Consider the following 17,753-nt stretch of genomic DNA (forward strand, 5'->3'; position numbering starts at 1 on the left):
ATGCAGGTTTCCTAACTCCTCTTCTGCTCTCTCTGGATCAAGGCTGTACACCTGCTAGTCTCTAAGAGAAGGAGACGAGTAACCAAAGCTGTAAATATATGACTTTGGTTACCTAGCTCCTTCCCCATGGAGACCAGCTGGTCTACCTTAAGAGCTGATGATATTTGGGAATGGGTAAGGTGAGGAGCTTGCCTGCTGAAGAGGTGTGGAAACTGCAACCATTCCGGGGCAGAAAGGAGGAAATGGAAGCTTGAGGGAGCATGTGATTGCCTAAGCTGAAGCTGAAGCCAAAATGCAGTCTTCTAAAGCTGGAGTCCTGCAGACTGATCCAAAATGGGAAAATATGCACAGAAGGGGGAAGGCAGGAATGGGACCACTTTACTGGGAGGGGGAGGTTGATGTTGGAAACGCAGGAGGTTGAGACATCCTTGTCCAGAGGCTAAGTCACTTGCCATTAGACAGGTTGCATCCCAGATGTCCTAGCTGACATTTTTTCTTCTTTTTTTTGAAGGGAGGAAAAAGTTCGTTTTACATAACTGAATGGAAAATAATTCATGAAATAGTAAATAAAGTTTAATACGGTCTCGTGTGCCCTGAAGGAAGCGGTGCCCGATTTGGAGGGGTGGTTGCTATGTCCAGATAGTCTCCTATTTGGAACTTCTGCGACTGCAGTGTCATGGAGTCATCAGTCCCCTTCCTCCCGGACATGGTGCTGCCAGTCTGCTTTCCTTGATAGCCAGGCTATTTTAGGATCTGTAAAAACAATTGCAAAACTGAAGTGTGTGCCCTCCTTTCTAGCTTCTGGGTAGACCTCTACTAAATTAGTCGGTTCTTTCAAAGTTGCATCCATACAAGTGTAGATGTGCAGTTCGCTGGATGGTACATTTCTGCGGGGGAATTCGTCTCTTTGATGGTGGCCGCCGTTATTGGTGGTGAAAACACAGAGTGGCGGTGGGCACATTGTCGATACAGTCTCATACGCGTGCCTTCCTCTGAACACTGAAGAATTCATTATATTCATATGTGTTACTCAAGATTTTCGTTACGTAGGCTGCCTGCCTGGTGTCCTGTATCATACCTACACCAGTGTGGTAGGAAGAGTAGTGGCCTCCCAAAGGCATCTTTGTGCTAATTGCCAGAACCGGTGAATATTACCTTCCATGACAAAGGAGAAGGTAGCAGATGGAATTAATGTGGTTAATCAGCAGTTTAACAGTTTAACAAAGAGCAAGCAGTGTGGATTGTACAGGTGGGCCCAACGTAGTCACTGGCGTCCTTGTAAGTGGAAGGAGGCAGCAGAAGAGTCTGGGTGGGAGCCGTGGGAGCCAACCTTTCTAGGTGGGAGCAGCGTCAAGAGCCAAGGGACGCAGGTAGGGGCTGGGGGCTGGCAAGGTGGCCTCTCCCCTAGAGCCTCCAGCACGGAAAGCATTCCCACCAGCACCTTGCTTTAGCCCAGTGAGCCCCACTTGGGACTTCCGACCTCAAGAAATGTAAGGCAGTATGTTTGTCTTGGTAGAAGCCACAAGGTTTGTAGTAATTTGTTTAGGCAGCAGTAGAAACTACAGCCAGATGCTGCCTGGAAGAGGGTGAGAAAGGCTGTGCGATGGCTTGTGGGTGGGCCTGTTACCATCTAGCTTTGCAGATTGCCTCATGTTGTCCCCAAAGGAAGATAGTCCTTGGTGGGCTCTCAGACTTGTGCCACTACCGGACAGAAGGCCACACCTACTCCTCCACTCACCCTTTCCAGCCCGTGGTCAGTCAGGAGTTGCAGGGGCCTTTGGGAGTTTTGTTCCTCTCTCCTGTCCCAGGGCAGAAGGGTCTCTGCCTCCCTTAAGTTCCACCAGGAATTCTGGATGTTTCTGAACTTCTGGCCCTAGAGGTTGTGCCTGGCTTCTCTCCAATCCCCTCTGTCCGTCTTTTGCCTACTTTTCCCCGGGTTTGGTCCCCCATCTCTCCCTCCGTTCCCACTAGCCTGACTCTAGCTGCCATGTTTAAGGGGAACTTTATGACGCCTCAAGAGAGTTACTGGTCCTTAGCCCCTCCATCTGAAACCCTTGGGCCCAGATGCATTTTAGGAGTCAGGACTTATTAAACTTTAGAAGGGTAAGACGGTGTATATCTGCTGTATAATCTATTCTATCTCTAGCAGATATGGAGCAGGAGCACATTAACATTTCTTCAGCGAAACTCCCGAATGTCCACATGAAGTGGGATAAAGAAAGACTGTAAATATTTTGCTAGTTCAGTTCCAGTTAGACTGCCAAATAATGGCACCAACATTATCTTTTTAAAAACAAACCTTTTGGTTTTCAGAGCTGTTGGGGTTTCAGAATTGTAGGTAAGGGATGATGAGCTTCTACGTGGAATGTTTCAGCGTTGAAAGCAAAACTTAAAACCAAATGTTGGTTGTCAGATATCACTACCACAATTCTCCTAAAGTCCCTGTTGACTCTTTCTGTCCCTGGGCTGTCCTGTCACCATGTGCCTGGGGCCCCTTGGAAACTCCCAAACAGCCTTCTCCATGGTTTCCTGAACGCTTGCTTGCATCAGGCTGCGGGGTAGTTTAGCATCTTGTTTTAAATGCCCCTTCTCAGCTTGCCCGGGACCTTACCATCACATAACCAAGAGATTCATTGGAGTGTCTTCCCCAGGAAAGTCCAGTCTTCCCAGAGTACAGAAAATAGCTCTGGGTTCTTTTCTTCACTGTATAGTTTACAATGATTATGTACTTTGTATGGATGTGCCTGAATTTATGTGGCCATTTCTCTAATATTAACATTTAGGTTATTTTTAATCTTTCACTAATATATAGCTCTGCTGCAGAGAATGTCCAGGAACATTTTTTACCTCTAGATATTTCCTTTAGAGTCCTAAAGGTGGAACTAAAGTAAACAGACACAATACAAGATACTCCATTAAACTTGAATTGTAGATAAGCAATAGATAATTCTTAATAAGTATGTCCTATGCAGTTTGCTAAATCTGGCAACTCTAATCCAAGGGTATTAATATCTTTAAGCCTTTGACACATTTTTTTCCAAACCACTTTTCAGGAAGATTTTGCTCATTTATATTTTCACTGGCAGGCCTTGAGGTACATCCTGATCAACAACAATCACTAAGATTTAAAAACCAACTGAACTAATTTCTTAGGAAAAAGTGTCTTTTTACCACTTTGCATTTCTTTGCTTAGTGGAAGGCTAAACATTTTATATTTATTAGTATTCTTTTGTATGGTATCCAAAGTTTTGATCTCCCACCCCTATCTGGAAAAATTCATTTTACATTTATGCATATTTATATACACAGTATTTTCCTAATATATGTAAATTATAAAACATAGCCCCATATAAAGATTTTTAAAGGACAAGTTGAAAAATAGTTCTAATATTTTCTTGCCAACACCCCGGAGTTCACCTTGGATCTCCCTACCCTACCCTCATCTATTCATAGTCTATGTTCTTCTCCCCTCTCCCCTTGAGGATTTTAGTGCTTTTATTATATACTAACCTTTTTAAGAGCGGTCACTTTGTGGCATTTTTCTTACTTTGTTTTTAAAATGCTGTTTGTGTTGCTTTTTGAGACAAAACTTTAAAAGGGTTGTAATTATCAATCTTTCCTGTTTGGGTTTCTTGTTTTTCTTTTATCCCTGGAAAGGCCTTTTTTAACCTTGGATCAAATAATACTCACCTGTATCCTCCTCCAGTAAGTTCATGGTTTGATTTGTGTCTTAGAGTTCACTTGAATTCACCTGAAATATTTCTTAATGTGTGGTGTGAAATAGGATTCTAACTTCGATAACTTACTAAAAAGGATTCTTAAATATTTCTGATCCAAAGACAGTCAACATGGTTATCAGTTTTTCAAGATGTGTTGCTGAAAACCACTTATATTAAGATCTATAGATCTGTTTTGGGGGTATTGTGGTTGGGGGAATGCCTGCCTTTGAAGAGAGTTTTCCTGAAAGTTGTGTTCAGAGTCTTCTACAGTAATTATGGCCCATCAGCAGCTTATGAACGGTGTACTTTCAGGGCAGGTCAGAAGTTCATATAAACATTCCAGGATACCAGCACAGGATGTTAAGTTTTGATTCTGGGTAGAGACCGCCTGTCTGTATATTAGATGTTGCAGACCTAAAGTCCTTTTATAATCTGGGGACACACACATTCTATAGTAGGTCTTCCCTGTGTGGAAATAGAGTCCGAAGTAGTGAACAAACCCACTGGTACATTTTGGATTGGTTTTAGATGGGTACCATTAGTCAGAAGACTTTGCCATTTAAACTGTGGTCTGTGGGCCAGCAACCTTGCCACCCTCTATGATCGTTTGCTTGCTGCTTTGTGTTTTTATAAAAGGGCAGAAGCCCTGCACCTATACCCATCAAACTATCTCCCAGTGATTCCTAGTCACATTACAGTTTGAGAAACACTGCCATAAACCACAGAGACTTAAATTATTTAAAAGTATGTGTGGCTTAGAATTGGAACTAATAAGGCAGCTTGAAGGGTCAGGCAGGCAGTGCTTATGCCTTGTCATCCAGGATATCTGTGTCCCTTCATGTTTGTGCTATTCTCTTCTTTAGTCAACTGGCTTTGCCATATGCCTCCATTACTGCTTTGTCATATGTTGTCCTGGCATAGTCCAGTTCTGCCTCGTGACCTCTCTGGCAGTTGGTGTTGCTTCTCCAGAGAAGTGGCATAAACAGTAAGGAGGTTTATATGTCACTAACAAGATAGGCAGAAGATGGGTGGTTCCAGGATCAAATCAGTGGTTCTGAAATGATCTCAAGGGCTCTGGGTCTTTCCATCTTTCTGCCCCAACATCCTTAGGGGGTTGGTTTTTCCTCAGGGCTATCACCTAACAGTTATAAGATGGCTAGTGCAGCTCCAGGCCACATGTGCAGAGGTAGGACGTGTCCTTTCCTTTTTTCCACTCTCCCCCACCCCCCACCCCCTGCCCCGCCAATTAGGAAGGAAAATCTTCTCTGAAGCCCTGCAGCAGACTTCCCATATAGTCCCAAAGTTTGGATCTGTTCACATGTGTAAGCCCTAGCTGCAAGGGAGGCTGGGAAATCAGTATTGGCACATTCATTCACCGTAGTGGTAGGTAGCCTTTGTCCGAAAGGAACTATACTAGGAGAGAGGGGGAATGAATGGCTCTTAGAAAGACAGCCCAGAGCAACTGCCACATGGCCTTTAGATTTGATTTTTATTCTTGTTGACAAATTCTTTTCATGTTTTCTCTCCTGCATTCATTACCCCCCCCCTTCTTTCTTTCCCACTCTATCCTGCTGTGTGTGTGTGTGTGTGTGTGTGTGTGTGTGTGTGTGAACTCCATTTCCTGGAAGAGAGAATCTAATTGGTCTGCTCCTAATTTTTAAGTTTGTTTATTTTATTTTGAGAGAGTGAGAGTGTGAGCAGGGGAGGGGCAGGGAGAGAGAGAATCCCAAGCAGGCTCCGTGTTGTCAGCACAGAGCCTGATGCGGGGCTCAAGCTCACCAACAGTGACATCATGATGTGAGCCAAAGTCTAGAGTCGGATGCTTAACTGACTGAGTCACCCAGGTGCCCTGGACTGCTCCTAATTTTTGAGCTAAGTTCCCCAGGCCTACAAAGAAATGTTAAGTGCAAAAGAAATGGAAATTAAAGACCTTTCATTTACGCATGGCTGTGGATTAGCTGCCCTTGGGTCACACAAGGGCCAGTTAGCTGTGGTGAGAGGACCATGTGATTAAAAAAAAAAAATGCTCTCCTCTGTACTGTGGACCTTCAGACACCAATGTTGGCATCTGTGCATAAGGAAAACAGGCGCTGAAGAGGCAGAGGTGGATATGGGAGAATGGTTGGTGGTTAGAATAGAAGCAAATAACAGGAATCTGGACCCTGCCTTTGTCTCAGGTGGAGAAGGTGCCCCTGGTCCTAGTGTATCACAGGCAGCTGTGTTTCTTTACAGGGGGGCTGGTCCTCCCCCTGCCGGTGCTGGCGGGCTGGACAGATAATGATTGGCAGCAGACTGTGCCTAGTGATAGTTATAAACAGGCCAGACTCCTAAAGACCAAGGAGAGCAGACCTGTCCAGGATTCAGTAGTGCTGGGTTATGAGTGAGTTTCCAGAGATTTAGGGTCTAAAACAGGGTCTTCCCTTCCTTGGCAGGCAGTAAATGAGGAAAAGTGGGCTCCAGGCCTAGAAGAGTATATGTGGGGCTCTCTAAGCTGGGGCCCCCCTCTGGGGCTTCAATAAGGAAAGGAACAAAGGGCCCAGATTCCCTTGCCCTGGAAGCAGTATCTGTGTCTCAATTCTGGGCCTATCACTAGAAAGTTGGTAGGGTACCTGGGAGCTTCTGGTAAGGCCCTCTTGTAGGGATAGTGTCCTGGGGTTCAGGGTGAACTGGGGCCTGACCAGCAGAGAAGCTTCTGTGGGGCTGTCCTGTGCTGTGGTACAGCAGAACGATATGACCTTAGGAGATGAAATGTCATCTCTCACATTGGGTAGATAGGGCCAACCTCAGGGTCCGTACTAGCAGAGGATGAAGCTGAGACTCTGGCTGGAGGGCTGAGGCATCTCTCCTGTGCTGGGAACGGAACTGAGTTCTACCAAGGGGCTGACTCCTTCATTTCCCTGCAGCCACCTCCTCGGCCTGTGGTGAAGTGCTGATGATGCCCTCAGGGAGAGCATGGCCATTTCTGGTCAAGAGCTCCTCATTCCCACCAGATGGTCCTGAAGGCCAGAAAGGAGACCAGTGCTCATCAGTGGCCCTGACCTGACCACAGGAGCTGGTGCCACCATGGGCACTTCCAGGAATCTGGCTATACCTTGAGTGAGGCTCTTCCATGGTCTAGAAGGGGTATCCCTAATCTTCTATACCTGCTTGCCTTGGCTGGGCAGAGGCTGGTTGGGTAGATCCAGGGCTGGACTGGCAGGGTGGAGCCCATAGAGGGTCCGGTCTTCCAGCTTCCAGTGGGGACAGCCAGCTAGGAGGTGGTGACTCTGGTCCCTGGGTAAGGCCCAAGAGCTATCAGAGCCAGCAGGGTCTCCAGATGGAGCAGCTCTGGGTGCTTCTCTAACCGGTCAGTATCTACCCCTCCTCTCCTCTCACAAAGTGCTAGGTCTGTCCTGCTTTTTAATGGCTTTGGATGTGGGTCACGGGAATCCAGGGTAAAGACCTGAGCTTCAGGGGCTCAAGGTGAAGTCTAAGGAAAGGCTGGCAAACCCAGCAGCAGTAGAGTGAGGGCAGGTCAGGGTGAGGGGAGGAGGTGGACAGAGAACCCATAGCAGAACTGTTCTCCAGGCCCCACTAAGGAAGCAGGGTTCACAGAGTGGCTTGGCCATCCAGCAGGAGCCCAGACTTTTCTCCCCAAGGTTACAGGTGTCCTGGTCAGCGTGCTTGGGCAACACTGAACTTGGGTGAGACATCATGGGAGGCAGGAATGAGTCAAGAGGCCAGCACTCTGCCACTTGCATGTGGCTTTGAATGAATCTTTTCCCCTCCTCTGGGACTCTTTCCCTACTGGAAGTGACCGCTGCTTTGACAATCTGCCTGCAAGATCTGGCCAAGCATTCCAGTGCTGGCTTTTTGGTAGGCACCAGTCATTGCCTTCCACAGCCTAGGCCTTGTGGTCTCCAAAGTGGAAACAGATTAGGGAGCTTCTCCAGGGGCAGCTGCCCCACAGTCTGGGCTTGGTAGAAGCTGACCTCCCAGAAGCAGTGGAATGTCATGGCAGGGAAAATGAGGGGAAATCCAGGACATGTGCTCACCTCTGACAGCCTGCAGTAGCTTTGGGTGCCCCCAAGTCCCTTCTTCACTAGTCTCTCAAGAAACAAAGTGGCCTGGGCCCAGGAGGGCACATGGCCGCCCCCCTCCTCGTTCCACTGCCTTGTCACAGATGGTGGCTTCCTCAGCTCCCAGCTTCTCAAACAAAGCCCTGTCATTCCTGCCAGATTCAGTGTGCAGTCTTTCATTCTGGCCAAAGAGGCAAATCTGTTTACCATACTGAAAAGCCAGAGGAGTTACAAGAAAAGGTAGGGAGAAAAGGCTGTTCTCTGAATTACGAACTGTGAGCTTGTTTCTTATGCCAGGTGATTTGTCTCTGGATCTTTATTCTCCACCCGGGGGCCTAGAACTAAGATGGATCAGGATAAATGTGTGTTGGACCTCTTCATTTTGGAAAGTTTCAGGGATTTTATAGGGAAATCTTTTTCTCTGAATCTTGAGCGAAGGGGAAACTTTGTGCTTGTATTTCAAGGTGGGCGGGGGGAAGAATGGCTTATGTGAACCAGTTCCCAGTGTGTTTCTTGCCTTTCCTTTGAGTGAGAGCTGAAAGTCATACCTGTCGGCACCACTCTGTCCCACCCCCCCACGTGCTTCCCTCCCAAGAGGCTCCTTCCCTGAGCAGGGCCCGAGTGCCTGTCAGGTTCTTTGTTCCTATGCAGTACTGGATAAAGCCACTAGGTGGGAGTCAGGGATAAATGCTAGAAAGTCTGAATCCCGAGTCCCAAGGAAGAAGGTACAGGCTTTATACAAGGAAAAATAGCTTTGTTTCAATTAGAGAGATGGCCTAAGCTCCTTTCATTAATGAAACTGGTGGGCAGTGTACCTGGGTCAGTTGGCGGAGTTCTTTCCCATTTTCCTTGGAACCTGCTAGACAAAGGGCAAGCCAGAGAGGCCTCTGCTTTTTGTGTTGGGGGAGAGGAAATGGGAGGGCTGAGGGCTGGTCCTGGGAGCATAGACCTGGCCTTCCATTGTCAAAAAGAAGACCTCTCCAGACCCCTTAAGTGCAGTGCTTCTTGCTGGGGCGTTATTAGGATGGCTCCCTCCATTCCAGAAGGCATTTCCTGGCCCTGTGTTGCCAGGCCCTGCCCTGGAGAAACCACCTGTACCTTGGATTTTTTTTTTTTTAATACATTTTTCCTGGCATAGCTTCTCAGAGAGGGGATCTTTCAGCTACTATAAACTTAGCAGTTTTAACTTTCCTGGGGTTTTGGCTCCCCACCCCTGATCTCCCCCAAGTAAATTGTACCCTACTAAATTCTAGAGGTCTGGCTCCTTGCAGACCTGACTTGAAGAAACTATTTCAGTCTCTAAGAACCAATGTTTATAAATGGCCATGAATGTGTAAACACTGGTGAAAAAGCACATAAATCCTTCCCTACAAGTTTCCTGTTTCAGACCTAGGGGACGTGGTGGCCCATGTTGCCAGGTTAGCATGACTTGGGGTCTGAGCATGCAAACACCCACCAGCAACCTTCTGCCCTTTTAGGCACCACTGGTAGGCAGACAGGCTCTGGAGGCTTCACACTTCCAGGGAAACTTGCTCAATACCTTGTGCTTTAAGAAAAAAATACCTTGTGCTTCTGAAAGTGGTTTGCTAACCTCTGACTATTCAAATATGGTGCTGAGCTCTTCATATATGAGCATCCCCTGGGAGCTTCTTAATAATGCACAGTTTCAGGTCCTGTTTCCAACCTCCTGGGTCAGAATCTGCATTTTTATAAGAAATAGCCTCCAACCCAGGTGATTCATTACAGATGGGGAGGTAGTGCCCTAGCCAGGGGTCAGCAACCGATGGTGTGCATTTGGCTCACTGCCTATTTCTTATGCCCCATGAGCTAAGAATGATTTTTTATGTTTTTCAATGATTGAGAAATCATAAGAATATTTTTATGCGAAAATGGCCTAAAATCCTAATTTCAGTGTCCACGAATAGCATCCACATAGCCCCGCTCTTTGGTTTATATGTTAGCCGTGACTGTTCTTGCACTTACAAATGGCTGAGTTTGGGTGTAACAGACCAGATGGCCCACAAAGCCTAGAACATTTGCCATCTGGTCCTTTATAGGAAAAGTCTGCCGATCCTGGTCCTAACTCCTTGTGGAGGTAGGTTCCTGGGCCTGTGAACCATGGGGACTTGGGCTGCGGTGATCACGATGCTGTTTTACAAGCAGGACTTGCTTTACAGGCAGTGTCCTTGGGCTGGGCTCCTCCACCTCCACTCCGCAGTGGCAGGCTCCATGTGCAGCATACCTGTGGAACACAAACCTGTGTCTGGCATACCAGGGGCATCCTGACACTTGTTACCATGGCCCAGAGCCCGAGGCTCAAGGCTGAGCTAGAGTTCAGGACGCAGGTGACCCACGAGACCCCTCTCCATCCACAGTTCTGCCCGATCAGATGCTGCTGACTCCAGGCAGCCGGCCAGGAGGAGCAACACCGCAGGACCCATCCCCAGTCACTCCCATGCCTATGTGGGATTCTAGCATGTAGGGGACATTTGTGGGGTCCCCTTCGAGGCCCTCGGATGAGGAAGAGGACAAGCTGTGTGAGTTTCCCTGTCCAAACCTGACCACTGTGTCCTCTTAGCTGTCTTTTTAGTCCCCAAATGGTCAGTCTCTCACGTGTCCTGCTCTTTGCCCTCAGCTGGCTGCCTCATGTTCTACACGGTGATGAGCTGAGTGTGGCTGCTGGTGGGTGACTTGCTTTTGGGAGGCCCCAAAGGCTTTTAGGGTTGCTGTAATGACCCCTGTTTGTGTCTCCCCTATGGGTCCTGAGCACTCTCCAGCAGTGGGTCTAAGGAGGTATCCTGGAAGGAGGACCTACCCACCCACCCCCACCCCCCCGACACAAACACGCCCCTTTCAGGGAAGACTAAACCTTTCAGAGTAACTGCATAGTCCAGATGAAACCCTTTGGGAGTCACAGATCATTTTGATAATCTGAAAATAAGGTTTTCAGAAAAATAGTGACTTAAACATCCAAATAGCACTTCGTACGCATTTTACGAACTTCTCCAGGGGCCTATCTAACCCCCCTAAGCCTGCCTGTGGACCACTGTGAGATTCCCCTGGCCGGGATGGCCTTCTGAGGGGGGTGGTGCAGCCATGGGTTTGTCTTGCCAGCGGGATGAACGGGCCATGCCTGGGCCAACTGCCACCTGCGGTCAGTGAGCAAAAAGGTGTGTATGGCTCTGCTGTCCTGTCTCACTCAGCCCATCAGCCAAACACATGCCCTGCTCCTAGGTCTTTTGGAGTGTTATTTTGTGAATTTTGCATTGATTTATAAAACACACCTTTATTTTTAAAGGCTGAGGTAGGAATTACTACTTGAGGATACCATAAAAATATGTCAAGAATTTAGCTGTGATTTGGATTCCTCCCTTCTCTTCTCTCCCTTTCTCTACCCTCCCTCCCCACATTCATCACATGAGATGATCTAATAGATGGAAATCTGCCCTATTTTTCCTCTCAGTGGAGCATCTTTACCCTTGGGAAACACACCTTCAAGACTTCTGTTCTCCAAGTAGAATTTTAGGTTTATCTTGCCAGTCTTCCCATGTGAGCCTCACTCTTTCACTCAAAGAATGTTTAAGTTCTTCCTGTGTGCCAAGAACTGCCCCAGGCATGGAGGTCAGAGCAGCATGTCAGGCCTCAGACACATGTTCTCCAGTCCAGTGCAGTGCACAGACCTGTCAACAGTAGAAGAGAGCAGGTGGTGAAGTGGAGAAAGGGTGTGACCCGAGCCAACCCCCATGGGCAGGTGGGAGCTAGCAAGGTTGAAAGGGGCCACCACCTTGCTCCCTTGTCCTTTCTTGCCTCCTCACATCAGAATCTACTGAAGGGTACTGAGCCCCCTCCAAGGGGAGCAGGGGCTGGGACTGTGCCCTACCATTCCCCATCCAGCCCCCCAAACCCACTCTTGCCTCTGTTTCCCTAGAGCCCCAGAAACCCCTTTAACCACATACATGTGGTAATTCTGTATTTACTCAGGGCAGGAAGGTGGTTTCATTCACCTTGGATGCTGGTTAAATGTGTGTTGACCAAATGAATTCTTCCTTCAGCTTCCCGAGGCTTTTGGTGGGGTGGGGGGAAGCTCACCTACCCCTGCAACCATAGAGAGGTGTTTCACCAACACATCCTATCCTGGTTCTGGTCAGGGAAATTCAACCAGGTGGGGCCAGAGGCGAGGAGGGCCCAGAGCCCAGTGTGGACAGCAGAGCCTGCTTTTCCTTTCTAGCCTCTGATCTGGGTGTGTCTCCAGGAATTTACTCCTCCCCTCGTGCCAGCTGCTGGCCAGAGCCCTCCCGCCGCCTCTGATTGCTGTAACTGGGCCAGCCTGCTGGGGACTGCTCTGCCAGGCCAGTTTCTGTTCTTTTTGGGGCAGCGGTGGGTGCCGAGGCCATGCTAGGGGGCATGCCCACCCCCAGCAGAGACTTCTCTTCAGGCCGGCAGTTCCAGGAACCCCCCTGGTGACCTCCGAGGGCACCGGCAAGGCCCACACAATCACAAGATGTACATCTGCAAGTCGTTTATGGCAGCAGTGCTCAGGGGCCTTGCGTGTAACCACATTCCCACTGCACCCACATCAAGGACCGCTTTCATAATCGGCCTAGCCAGAGGCCGCATGTTAAGGGCCAGGCAAGGGAGAGAAGCTGTGTTTAGGGGAGCTCTTGAAGGAGTGTGGGGGTGGGGTGTGAAGGTGGAGGGCAGCCCAGGGGGTGGGGTGGGGAGTGGTGCTGGGGAGGCCAGCCTGGAAGGCCAGCAAAGGAAGACTGACAGTTCCCCATCTCTGTCAGCCACTGCCTTCCCAGGGCTCCTACCCAGAGCTCTCCCTAAATCTCACGGGCACACACATGCGGTGGCCTCACCTTCCCCCCTCTCTGGCTTCTGAGGCAGCTAGTCTGGAGTGGGGGATAGCCGGCAAGGCCTGGGACTTAATGGGAACTGTACCCATCCTGGTGCTAAACATGCCCCAGGGAGCCCTGGTCGTGGTGGCCAGCAGCAGCACCGGGCCAGACTCCTCCAATGGCAGATGTCTCCTGGGGAGCAGAGGTTCGCCCCTGGCAGATGGTGCCACCAGCGCCAAGGACAGCAGACACCCGGTGGGGCCAGGAACCCAGAGCGGAGCTGGTTCTGAATGTGTTCTTTTTTGGAAATGACAGGCTTTCCTCAGGGCCCAGCCCGACGCCCGCCTGGAAAAGGGGTAGGCGTGGGCTTCAGGGTGGGGGTCAGGCTGTGTGTGGGAACCAGCAGCTCCTCCAAGAGCAGCACTTATTTTTAGTCTTCTCCCCAGTCCCAAATAAACTGAGAGCAGCTGGGAGCCTGTGGGTAAATGCAGAGTGGAGCAGAGACAGGAAATCGGGGTCTCTCGGTAATGAGTTCCAGCCACTGCAGAAAGGGGAAGCCAGACGAGGAATTTTCTTCAGGACTGTTTCCCTCTGGCAGGCTCTGGTATTATCACCAAAAAGAATGTTCCTGTGTGTGTGTGTGTGTGTGTGTGTGTGTGTGTGTGTGTGTGTTTACAACTCCTGTCCAATTCTGTCTTTTTTCCCTACCTTTTTGCTAGGTTTGATTGCTTTGCAGGCTCCAGATCCCAGAGCTGGTGCCTGTGTGTGTCTGGGGGCGGAGGGGGAGGATACCGGAGCGGCACGGTCCGGTCGGAGCCGTTGTATATCTGAAACTGTTTAGGGAAAGGCTGAAGGACGCAGGCCAGGGAAGTGGGGAAACTTGAACACAGCTTGACGTCCCCAGGGGGAGGGGGCAGAAACAAGGAAGAGGAGAGAATTTGGTCTCTGGCCAGAAAAAGGGCTTTTTCAACCAAGGAATCTAACTGCTGACATGGGTGCCCAGCATGGATGGGGACATTGATGTTTACAAGCATTTTGCGTGGCTGAAGAGGGTAAGTGACTGGCTGCTTTATCTGGGTCTCCCTGGAGATGAGGGCAAGAGAGATGCTTGGGAGGGGGGTTGGGGGGGGGTAGTATTTGTCCGGCAAAACCCCGTCGTGGCCAAATTCTCCATGAGAATCTAATTATAGGCACTAGGGGAGAAAACAGTCAGCTGTCTTTGTTTCTCCGCTGACATTCTGGTGAATGAGTCTCTGTACAGAAAGGCACGAATGGGGTGAAGAAAGTTATTTTAACTTTGGCACTTAAACATTTGGAGGCTCCAAACACCGTGACCAGAAAAAGGTGTCCCTACTGCCTTTCGGTTTGAGGACACAGAGAAGCGGCTGCCTTTCCAGTGCACTGAATTCAGACTTCGTTGAACTTCTCTGCTCTGATGTTATCTGATGGTGTTATTGCTGTCAGCCCGGAAAGCTTCTGTGTTTCCAGAGGCAGGCTCTTGGGGAGAGCTCTCTTCTGAATGCTCTGAAGCCAAGGGTTTGGGTTGCAAGCTTTATGCCCTTTCTTTGGGGGACGAGCTCAAGTGCGGCATGAGCAACGAATGAATGAATGAAATGAATGTCGGGGCTGGAGTAGCATGAATGATCGCAGAATTCAGGCTCTTCACTCCTTCATGACCATCTTTAAACTGGCGAAGATGGTTGTCCGTTTGTTTCTTTTCACACCGAGGCTGAGTGTTTCTCAGAAGCAGGAAAGGCGAAAGCAGCCGACAGATAAGAGATTTGACATTGTAAGCAGAGAGGAGCAGGAGGGACAGGAGGTGTCCAGCTTGGAAGGCCCCTGACTCCAGCCCCTGCACACGGGGCCTGCAGCTTTTGTGTGCACTCTTTTCAGTGCTCGTTCCGCAAATATTTATAGAGATGGGGGCACTGGGTGTCCAGTGGTGAGCAAAGCAGAATCTGTCTCTGCCCTTGTGGATCCACCATCCAATGTGGGAGACAGAGGTTAAACCATCCCAGTAAATAAACTTGAAGTTACAGATTAAGTGCACTGAGGAACAGAATTGTGAAAACTGCTACTAGCCACATGGAGGGGTTTGAATGAGTGCGAAGGAGCAGTGAGGCAGCCCTCCGAGCAAGGAGCCCTTCACCGAAACCTGAAAAGTAGGAGTGACTCAGGTGGAAGATGGGGTGAAGAACATTCCAGGCAAAGAGGCTAGTATGTGTAAAGGTCCTAAAGTAAGAAGGATTTAGGCAAGCTTCAAGACTGAGAGAAAGCCAGTGTGGCTGAGCTCCGCGATGGGGGAGCTGGCAGATGCTGGTCTCATAGGGCAGTGAAGGATAAGGGTTGTGGGGGATGTGGTTCATAGGACGAGGGACTTGTGGCAGGGAAATGACCTGGGACACAGGCAGATCCAATTTGTATTTTAAGGCGATAACTCTAGCTGTGGTGTGGCATAGGGCAAGCTGTGTTGCAAGGCAGCTAAACAAGACTAGAGCTTTGGGGGCTTGTTGGGATCAACTGGTACAAACCCTCCATTTAACAAAGCCCGGGAGAGGCTAAGGACCTCATGATTATTAATGTTAGAGATATTCGTGGTGCAGCCTGACCTTGTACCCTGCTTTCTGTCTTCCACTCCAGTTCTCTGGCCTCCTCTCTTTCATCAAATATGTAGAAAATTATTGGTTTAGAACCCAGCAGAAAACCCTGTCTGTGCTCAGCCCCTGCTCAGCTTTGGGATGGGGGCGCTGCAGCCAGCAGACAGTATGCTGACGGGACCAGAGATTTTGGCAAAGATTTGTATCCTTTGTCTTAAGCGTTCAAAAGCCTTCACTGAAGACCCTGGGGCGAAATAGGTGAGAAGCACGCTTCTCATCCCTTAGTCTGTTTTTCTTGTATCCAAAATGAAGCTTTTTAACCAGGAGGTCTTCCAGCTGTGATGTTCAATGTCTCAGTGGATATAACTGCACACCTCGTGCAGAAGTTCTGTCTGTAGAGGAACTAATCTTGCATGTGCTGCGATGTAAGAGAGCCCTTTCTGTCCTGAGACCCAGGCTGTGCACACTGGCTCCTGTGCATAGCTGGAAGTCAAACAAGAGGATTTCAGAAACCCCTAGGATGACTCCTAGTAAGACAGATTATTTTTCTTCCACTTGTAGAGTGTTAAGGATCATTAAAAAACAAAGCATAGGGTATTGGATATGACCTAGACAGCATGATCAGAGTTCTCTCTCCCCCTAAACAGATTCTTCTCTTTTTTTCTTAAATTTTTAAAAATGTTTTTATTTATTTTTGAGACAGAGACAGAGCATGAGCAAGGGAGGGGCAGAGAGAGAGGGAGACACAGAATCCAAAGCAGACTCCAGGCTCTGAGCTGTCAGCACAAAGCCCGATGTGGGGCTTGAACTCACAGACTATGAGATCATGACCTGAGCCGAAGTTGGACATGCAACCGACTGAGCCACCCAGGTGCCCCAGATTCTTCTCTTTTAAATCTCCTTTAAAAAATGCCTTCATGCTGTACCTTGATCCTAAGCCCCCAGGACTTGCTGTTAGTCTGGAAATGAAAGCCCAGGCTCACCTGCCTGGTTGGCTTTTGAGACTTTTTGCAACTCTGCTTCAACTTACCTTTTTAGTCTCATCATGTGTATCTACTCTGAGCTCCCAAGTGTGTTTCCTCCCTCTTCTGAGCTTGTGCCCAGCATCCTCCTAATTGCCATGCACTTTGACTCCATTGAGGCTCTCCTTTTTCCAGCACTCCTTTGCTGGCCCCATCCCTCTAGTGGGCTCCTCCACTATAGGTATCTAGTACATTCCATCTGCTTGGCTCACACACCTCTTTTCCCACTCGTCTTCAAGCCAAGGTGGCTTGGAGAACTGGTTTCTTTTGGCCCAGGGGTTTTGACAGTGGAAACACTGTCTCCTTCATCTTCCCATGCAGAAGGGGTGACTCTAGGAAAGGTGCATGAGGTGTGGCCTGGTGCACAAGCTAGCAGCCGTCACCCTTTGACCAGTCTAAGAGGTCAGTGCCTCGGAGCAAGACCAATGCTTTGAATGTGGGGGCGATGAGGGAGATGCCTATGGCCAAGGAGGCACAGAGCTAGAAGGGAAGCATGGGCTTGGAAAAGGGGTGTTGTTCTGTGGCCTTTGGGGGAGGAGATAATGTGTACTATCGTCATTAAGAACGTGCAGTTTGAAGTTTGGAATCTGGCTTTGCCACACTTACTGGCTATGTGATCTTAGGTAGATTACCTCAAGCCCTACATTTCTTCCTCTATGAAATAAAGAAGATACAGTGCCTGCCACATACAGGGTCAGGTAAGATAATGTCTGTAGAATGCTTAGCATAGTACCATGCATGGGAGAGACTTTCACTAACCATTAACTCCTACTGGCCATTATGAGGAATTAGAGGGCGGGGGTTGAAAGTGGAACATGGGCACCAGTTTGGTTCTCTTCTAGCAGCACATGTCAGGCCATTGGTTCCTATGACTCTCCACTCCTTTCTGCATTCCACGCCAGGTCTCAAACCAAAGACCTAAGAGGGGCGGCTGTGTCCCGGCTCGCTGTGAGTAACCAGAGGCCCCAGCAGCTGCTGGCTCTGGCCAGCTTGGCCATGGCTGCTAAGTGAAGGCCGGCCAGAGCTGCTCCTCCAGCTCCAACAGAGCCCAGGGACAAGGTAATCTCCTGCCACAAGCATCCAGAGGGCCTCTGCCCCTCAGCTGTTTGGTTCCTGATTGACTGACAAACAGCTCACACCTGCCCTGCTTTGAGAACAGTGGCTGCAACCCACAGCGTTGTGAAAAGAGTCTCTAAAAATAGCTCCAGGCAGGGTCTATGGGGCCCACCCACTGCCCTCTGAGTGGAGCTTATTTTCCCAGGAACAGAAATACCACCACTGTCGGCCTCTTCACGCTGCTGCTGGCTTCTAGCACTTTCAGTGTTTAAGCCAACTTCCAGCCCAAAGTCACAAAGGAAGAGGAATTACCGTGGCTCCCCTATGCAGTTAGCTTGCGTTCTGGAGTAGGATATGGGATGAACTCAAACTGCTAATGTGAGATTTCACTCTGTGTCCTCTGGCACTCAAATGGTTGATCCAGTAGCCTGGGCCAGAAGCGCTACAGGCTCCAAGGATTAAC

At 49.1% G+C, this 17,753-nt stretch overlaps 1 protein-coding gene across 11 annotated transcripts in view; it reads left to right on the plus strand.

Annotated features, from left to right (window-relative positions):
- Window positions 1-17,753, plus strand: part of PPFIBP2 (PPFIA binding protein 2) — a 157,935-nt gene that overhangs the window by 49,952 nt on the left and 90,230 nt on the right. For 2 of the 11 annotated variants that reach the window (XM_047876802.1, XM_047876803.1), the window contains exon 1: window positions 13,304-13,667. The exons of 7 other annotated variants lie outside the window; for them this stretch is intronic. In XM_047876802.1, coding sequence (XP_047732758.1) covers window positions 13,620-13,667 — 48 coding nt within the window. In that variant the 5' untranslated portion in view covers window positions 13,304-13,619. Of the gene's footprint in view, window positions 1-12,908; window positions 12,972-13,302; window positions 13,668-17,753 lie in introns of those variants that run through there. 2 more of the 11 variants (XM_047876800.1, XM_047876801.1) reach the window with 2 other exon arrangements.

The sequence above is a fragment of the Prionailurus viverrinus genome, chromosome D1, assembly GCF_022837055.1.
Source record: "Prionailurus viverrinus isolate Anna chromosome D1, UM_Priviv_1.0, whole genome shotgun sequence".
Lineage (NCBI taxonomy): Eukaryota > Metazoa > Chordata > Mammalia > Carnivora > Felidae > Prionailurus > Prionailurus viverrinus.